General features: G+C 42.0%; 1 protein-coding gene across 1 annotated transcript; it reads right to left on the reverse strand.

The window, feature by feature from the left end:
* Window positions 1-363: 363 nt before the first annotated feature.
* Window positions 364-2,058, reverse strand: LOC132998051 (TRAF3-interacting protein 1-like). Its single transcript, XM_061067536.1, has one exon. It carries the CDS (start codon window positions 2,056-2,058, stop codon window positions 364-366), a length of 1,695 nt encoding a protein of 564 aa, XP_060923519.1.
* Between the last annotated feature and the right edge of the window lie 6,587 nt (window positions 2,059-8,645).

The following is an 8,645-nucleotide window of genomic DNA, read 5'->3' on the forward strand; positions in this document are numbered from 1 at the left end:
CTCGTTGGCCTCCTGCAGACGGTCCTCCCAGGGAATGGTGAGTTTTAGGAAATGTATATGCTTAGAAGCTTCTGGGGACTTCAATAGTGTTTTTCACATAAGTTACGGTCATTAGGCGTACCGAAACCATGCTGAATTTTATCCTCACAGACGGCTAACATTAGCATTTTAAACATTATGTCAATATGGCGGACTGCCTGAAACAACAGGCGACAAGGGGGGGCTGGGGTCCAGAAACATTTAATTCCTAAATAATAATATAAATACTGGTAAAACGTAATCTTTCAAGTTTACACAAAAAGTTTATTTAACTTAACAAAAGATGAACAACTCTTTATTTTCCCATGGACCTTTTTTCCCACTTCAGGTTGAGTAAGAGACATTAATCCCTGTCACCAGCTTTTGGATTTTCTCTTCATTCTTCAGTATGTTGGACTTCACAGCACAAATCTTGTCAAGCTCGTCTGCAGTCAGCTGCTCCAGCTCAGCTAGTTCTGCTTTCAGAGGATCCAAAGTGGGGTCAGTCGCTCTGTGCTCCTCTAGCAAGGCCTGTGCATGCTCCTTGTTAACCTGCCGCCAAGTGTGATGTTCAGTCAGCATGGCATCCGTGTCCTCCAGGATGTTGTCCATGATCTTTCCTAAAGGAAGGAAACTGCAGCTAACCGTCTGAATGGATGAATGCAGCCACTCGACTTCCCTCGTCACTGCATCCTCTTCTTTCTTCAATGCTGCTTCAGAAACCAAGTTCTGCTCTTTGGACTCGGGGCATGATGGCGACAAGTCTACCTTTATATCAGGAGCATGTGGGGGTGGATGGACAGTCGCCTCCTTGAAAAATTGCTTATCTTCACCCTCCTCATCCTCAGAGAGCTTCTCCCTATCCATTATAATAGGTACTGGGTTTATGGCACTAAGGAGTCTCCCAGCTAAAGTCATACCAGGGTAAGTCTTCTGTCTCTTGAACCGAAGAGTTTCTGGGCAAGCCCTGCTGGGAGCCATGTCAGATTGCACTAAGGAGACAACGGTGTCCCCATTTTTTGGAGGAATAGAGCTCTGAGGTAACTTTGCATCTCTGAATCCCTCCCTGACCGATTCATCTTGTTCTCTAATTTTACATCTTTGCCCCAGCCCTTCAGCAGATGAAGGCAGGGGTTTTCTACCTGGATTTTCAGAAGCTGGTACAGGTTGGGCTGTTTTGCCCCAGCCCTCTGTTTCAGCTGGAACCTTGGCCTTACTTTTTCTATTTACAGTTTTGTTGCCCTCTTCCCCCTGTTTGGGACGCTCCCGCTCTTTGTCTCTTTGTTTTTTCTTGTCTTTTTCCATAACTCTGGAGGAGTCTTTCTCCATGTCCTTTTCCCTTTCTCGATCCATCTCTCTGTCCTTCAAATTTTGCCTGTCTTTATCTCGTACCTGGTCTTGGCTTTTGTGTTTGTCACATTCTTTGCCATGGTCCTGTGCACTGGGGGGATGTTTGTCAGAGCATTTCCTGTCCCTTTGGTGCTTCTTCTCCACATCCCTCAGTCTGCGCTGCTGCTCTTTGGGCTCGTCTGGGAGATGGTTACCCTTGCAACTGTGCTTTGTGATCTTTTTGCTTTGTTCACATTCTTCCTTCTTCTCGTTCATTTTTCCATTGCCCTGGGTCCTGGTCCTCATGTCCACTTTTTTTCCACCAAGTACTTGCTTCACTGCATCATTACTTGACATTTTGTTGAGGCAACACTTGGCGATGGCCTGCAGCAGCTCATTGGTTTTCTCAGGGTGATGACCAGCTATAATCTCTGATGGCTTTGCCAGCAGGGCCTCACCACTCACCAGCATCACAACATCTATGGCTTTCTGGAGGAAGGCTATCTTGGATTGCCTATCCTTAATGTTCTCTAGAATCATTTCATTCTCTTCATACAGGCCTCTCATAAAACCAGTGTCCCTGATGACCTCAGTGAAGATGTCATGGAGGTATCGAAACGGGGGTCTGTTCAGCAGTTTCGGTTGTAGAGGAGTTTTCTTTATTACTTTGCTGAGCATGTGCTGGGTCTCTTTCACTACTGCCACATTCATGGCCGTGCACTTGTCCTCGAGCCGTTTCTCTCGACAGGTTCACGGATAGTCACTGCTTTGCTCATTCAGATCTGTTGGGGAAACAGAAAAAATTACATACTGATACATTGCCACATAAAATCAGCAGCTAATTCAATAAACAGAAAACAAGAAAGTGTATTTATTTAAGGCTTCTATCATGTGTATGTTAACCTTGAAGATACATGTCAGCAAAAAGAAAATATCCAGATGCAACGTCCAGGGCTAGCAGGAAACTGGCCCTGAATAGAGAAAATGAATTGTGATCAATGAACAGTCTAGATCAGGGGACCCAGAAGCCGTCCCGTACGGACCCGGAGCTACAGCCAAAACAGAAGGTTATGATTTAAAACCTGACGGGGCACTTCTATTTGTAACCGGCGCAACTTTTGTAGTCTTTACGGTAGTGGTTTAGCAGATGAGGAAACGCAGAGACCAATTGCATGTGAGTTAAGCCATCCCATGTGCTACTACTCAGCCAATCAAGTATGTGGTTCCAGGCCGTTAACATTGCGACTCTTCAGTGCAGACAGAAGAGAGAGTTAGAGGCAAGTTACACATGAAAAGACAGTAGAAAGAAGAAGAAAGATAGCGATACAGGTAGAGAAAACAAAGGGAGAGGTACAGATGACTGAGCCGGAGAAAGTTGAGAAACAGAAGAGTGAGACAGAGAAAGTGGAGAAACAGGAGTGAGACGAAGAAAGAGAAAGAAAAAGAAGGAAGAAGTGGGGGAGTGGGATATAAGAGGGGAAGAAAGTGATTCAAAACTGTTCAATTGTTAAGATGTGTTAAGATTTATTTTCTGCAAAATTCTTTGAGACTTTTGAGTCAAGATGTGAAACAAACATTGAAATTATAGCTTTTGCTCCCTTTATTTTATTTTTCGGAAGTTTTTTTTTCACAATTATCACATTTTATTGATATTCTCTTATTGTGAAATGCAGCCCTACTTTTATTTTGTTGATGAGAGAACATTATACATATCTGCCATCATACATATATGTTCAGTTCTATGTAACATGACAATAAATATTGTCAAAAAGTTTTTGAATTGTACTGAATTCATTTGATTTGACAGTCAGGCATTTAGTACATATAGATGTTGATACAACTGCAAGGCTACTTAAATACATCACTTAATAGTTAGACATTATGATCTTCCGGACCTTTGCTTCAAGAGATTTTCTCTAGCCGAACCTCTTTACATTTTTGTTGAATACCCCTGGTCTAGATAAATGCATCAGCAGAGTATTTCATTTTCTCTAACATCTTATCTTTGAAGAAGAGAAATCAACCAGGGAGAAAAAAAGGTTAACTGCCACAAAGAACAAGAGGCGTCACACAGTGCTGTGTGTGGTCAGGGGTACAAGATATGCAGTTGAAGTTTGTGTCAACTTGACTGAAAAGAGATTGCAAAAGACTGCCTTTTTTGACACTGTGTATTTTCTACCCCCACTGATGAAACAATATCCCATTTTTTTCCTTTGTGTGTATTTTCCAGAGAGCCAGAGCATCCCACGATTTAGTTATCAGGAATACGCTGGCTAGAGATGCTAGAGTCCAGGTCAAGCATTTTTCTTCTCACAATGTCTTCGTTACAGGGATCCAATTTAAAGTTAGTCATTAATATCGTCATCTGAGTCCATCACCCTCTGTCTGTTGAATTTGACAGTCGTTTTTTTCTCTGTTTGTTGGCTGACTTGCTCTAGGATTTCGATCAAGCTTGACTCAGAAATCTTTCCTCCCAAGTTCCCTAAACGAGCCATCTGAATGAGATAGTTTTCAACTGCAGTGGCCTTCTCTGGCTTCACCAAAGCAAGATTGCTTAATCTGGCACGGGCAGACTGTTCAAGAACTTGGGCCAATATCGAGTTCCGCGTATCAGTTTCTCTTTGTTCGGCCTCCTCTCCTTGCTGATCATTTGGAGCATCCCCTCGTTTTGCCTGAGCCATCCTCTGTTGCCGGATTGCCTTTAGTTCGCGGCCCCAGCCTTGTTTTCACAACAGGAAGATGGAACTAAAAGTCTGAGATGGGATGAAAGAGTGTCATAAAGGTCCTAAACCTCTCTTTCAGTGTTATGTTTACTTTTCTGGTTCTTTTTAGCTACTTCCCTTGATGTGACTGGATTTGTAGATGATTCCATTCGCTACTGTATTCCCAATACTTTTTCTTTGTTTGGTTTATTCTTCAGCTGTAGTGCTTACCTTGTTTGATAAACATGTGGATCAAAGACATGACATATGGGAAGACAATACGACACAATCAAAGACAACATGCATTATCAAAGGCTACATGTGATGTATATTATTTTGGAACAGGGAAATGGAATAAGGGCTTGCTCGGTCCACTCCATGCATCGACCTGCCCTACAGGGTCTGGACACTGGTGGTCGCTGATGAAATCTAGCGAATATTGAGGATCCAAATGAGATGTGACAACTCAGCTAAGCTTTACCAAGGCACCGAATAGGGGGTTAGTAGTGGAGAGGAAGGTCACAGTGAATTAATTGTGAGATTACAGCCGTCAGCAACATAGAGGAGAACAAATTTAAAGTTTCAGAGTAATTACATGATTGGTTGATGTAGGTCATAGCAAAATCTGATTGGATCATCGTGAACAATGGACAGTCAGCTGAAAATAGAGCAGGCCCAATGCCATTTCACCCCTTGACCCTAAACCCTTGTTTTCGAGGGTTATCTTGCCCCTTGAAATGGAGTCACAAGGGGTTGTCGTTGAAATCTTTCCCTACGAATAGGGATCGTTACATCATCTTCAAGAAATCGTTACATCATCAGTAGTCTTTGACATAAACAGATGAAAAAAAGTGTCGCTGGTATTCCAGTTTAACTGGGTATCTTGGCAACTGATGATTTGTTGTCTTTATTCTAGATGTTGTGGGTCGGTTGCAAACTCGGTCGCAGATTAGTCGTTTTCACAAAGCGCTTGTGTGTGAAGTGCGGTGATACACTGAAGGTCTCGTTGAAATAAATAAATACGGATTAATATATGTCCGTATCAACATCACGTTTAGACAATATAAATCATATGGGTTAAACAATAAACAGGATTTAAAACGACACAGTGAAGCAGTATTATATTCTGGACTGATGACCATCTCATTAAACCACAGAGCCATTGAGATAACCAGTGTGCTTCACCTGAGCGTGCATGGACTTCTGTGGTTTCATACTATTGGATTAGTTGGATTTAGGCTAAGTATATTTTTTAAATAAGCTTCTCTGCTAGAATACTATTGTATCTGCTGTCTTAGGTTAACTAAATTGCTAGTTTGTAGTGTTTTGTCTTACCTTGAATTGTATGAGCTAGGATTTTGTTTCAGTCAAGTGTTGAGTTAAAAAGAACCAGTTAGAGTTAAAGTTCTTGACTTTTAATCCAATTCAATTTGAATATGTGTTTACTTCCTTTCTCACTCATGCATCCTAACTCTGCCAGACACTCCCCTTTCTACTCTGTCCTCCTCTCTTGATTCTCTCTGTCATCTTACGTCACAACAGGTCCACAAGTCCTCCCCAGGTCCGTGGTTGTCGGACTCTACAGTGAGCCACTATGTTAGCATCAGAACTGTCAACTACTAAGATGACATACGCTCCTCATTTTCAAATCCACCTTCTGTAACTACATTTCCATCAACTTTATCTTCATCCCCTTTCGCTTTCCTCTTTCATCCCCCTGTCTCCCAACCAAGTTCTTACCTTGGTAACCTCTGCCCGCCCAATCACCTGCCCCCTTGACCCCATCCCATCTCACATTCTCCAGTCTATTGCTCCCGAGCTTCTTCCTTTTCTCACCCATCTCATCAAAACTTCCCTGGCAACTGGCTGTTTCCTTAACTCTCTGAAAGAGGCAAGCGTTAACCCTCTTCAATAGAAACTCTACCCTCAACCATCCTCCTATCTCCATAATAACAACCTTCTTGTCTCTCACCAGTGTAGTTTCAAGGCAGGCCACTCAACTGAGACCTCCCTCCAGCAACTTCGCACAGCTAGAGCAGCCTCTCTCTCCTCCGTCCTTATTCTTCTAGATCTTCCTGCTGCATTTGACACAGTGAACCAACAGATCCTGATCTCATCCCTTCAGGACCTGGGTGTCTCAGGCTCTGCTCTCTCCGTGCTCTTATCCTACCTCAACGACCGCACTTACCGGGTAACTTGGAGAGGATCTGTGTCTGAACCTTGTCCTCTCACTACTGGGGTCCCTCAAGGTTTTGTCCTTGGTCCCCTCCTTTTCTCTCTGTACACCAACTCTCTCGGTCTGTCATTCTCTAACATGGCTTTTCCTACCACAGCTATGCTGTTGACACCCAACTAATCCTCTCTTTTCCCCAATCTGAAAAACAGGTAACAGCACAATTCCATGCCTGTCTGACTGACATCTCTCAGTGGATGTCCGCACACCACCTGAAAATTAACAATGATAAGACTGAACTACTTTTCCTTCCAGGGAAAGACTCTCCCACCCACGACCTGACAATTACCTTTGACAACTCCGTGTTAGCCCCCACCCAGACTGCTAGAAACCTGGTTGTGACAATCGACAGTCAACTCTCGCTGACTGCCAGCATTACAGCAACAACACGTTCCTGTAAATACATGCCGCACAACATCAGGAGAATACGTCCACTTCTCATTCAGAAGATAGGTTCTGGTCAAGGCCCTGGTCATCTCACGCCTCGACTATTGCAACTCCCTCCTGGCAGATCTACCTGTTAGTGCCATCCCACCTCTGCAGCTCATCCAGAATTCAGTAGCTCAACTGGTCCTTAACCAACCTAACTTCACTCACACTACTCTGCTCCTCTGCTCCCTTCACTGGTTACCAGTGGCAGCGGGCATCCAGTTCAAAACATTAGTTTTGAAACTAAAAACACATCTCTTCCGACTATGTATAACACCCCTGTTATCTGGAACTCAAAACAACGCTGCATAGTTAACCCTTTGATACACAACATGGGTCAAAAATTACCCATACTTATTTCTTGTGTTAATTCATGCATGACTTGGAGTGTTTCATTTCCATATTTGTTTTAATAAATGTAGTTTATCATTTAGTATTCTAGTATTTATTAAATATATTGTTTTTGATTACTAAAAATCATAATTTTCCTTTTCCTTTGTAAACTAATGCAAATTTTGTATTTCTACATCACTTTAAACATGGTTCAAAAATGAAACCTACAGATTGTATTCATTACGGACCACTTGCCATACAGTTCACACATTTGCATTCGCACACCTGATGCTACTAGTGAGAAAGAGAAATATGTACAATAATAGCTAGCTTCTTTTCTGGCTAACTAACCATAGCTAGATCAATCAAATAAAACTTGAAATATAACAGTATATACTTATTAGACTGATTGATATGCATTTGAAAATATGCTTTTGATTTTCTTTATCCAGAGTGTTAGTATGGCTGGTTGCAATCAATAAAGACTTACGGCTGAAGTGGTCATAAATATGCTGAATGAAGAACAGGATTAGGATGATGAGGAGGCAATTCTTGGTCTTTATTCTGAGTCTGAAATCTCTGATGCTGAGGACCTAGATTACAAGATAAAGCTGGGGTTGTTGGTGTGTCTTGGAATCCACCTCTCCTTAATGAAGAAGGCTCCTTTGGTGACTCTATGTCCTTTAATGACATATGGAACTCATCTCCTAAACCATCAAAGGAACCATCTCCTAAATGAAGAAGGTATTATTGATGTGTGATTTCTTGACCTGCAGTGCTCTTGATATGTCCTTTTGTCAATCAATAACTTTCACCTATGCTTTAAAGTTATGATACTGACTCATTTTAACAAGGTAGTATATATTGCATGTGTTAGACTTTCTAGTTTCATATGTTACAGTTACACTTATTTAAAAAAAAAAAATTCAATCCAAAATGTATCTTTTTGTCTTGAACAACGAGGAGCATTTGACTACGCATATTTTCGATGAAATATATCAATTCACTCTAATTTTAAACAGGAATTACCTAATGATCACACAGAGGCCAACAAGCAGCTGCATGTGCCTTGTGCAACTTATTTTACAGCAGTGAATTAAAGTGGAGCATGTTTGTGAGGAAACCAGCATATATAATGATTTCACCTGAGGTTTCTTGAACACTGTTGTAAATATACAGTTAAGAGAAGGACAGTCAGTTTGTGTGAGAGTATGGGGTGAGTGCTTCTGTGATAAATTGGAATGAACGGCAAAGCAACCATATCCAGACTGACAGCTTCGAGTCAATGAGCAGCCAGGTATAGAGGCGTAATGTCTCCTAAGAATCTATCTCTGACTGACAGACAAGTTCACCCAGGTTACTCTTTTCTCATTGCAAGGTGATTCTTCATGCAGTCGGAAACAAGGCCCTCTTGAGGGAAACAAGAAGAGACAATGCTGTCAGGCAGCTTGTTGAGGAGTGGAACATACAAACATGAAGGGAAGATTGAGACATGGATGGTGCTGTTTAGAGAACTGACACAGATGCACTGACTGACAATCATCAGCAAACTGTTTTGCAACGAGACCTTACATGCTGCGTTTCCTCTTGAGAGCAGCTAT

Source organism: Limanda limanda, chromosome 3 (genome assembly GCF_963576545.1).
Source record: "Limanda limanda chromosome 3, fLimLim1.1, whole genome shotgun sequence".
Lineage (NCBI taxonomy): Eukaryota > Metazoa > Chordata > Actinopteri > Pleuronectiformes > Pleuronectidae > Limanda > Limanda limanda.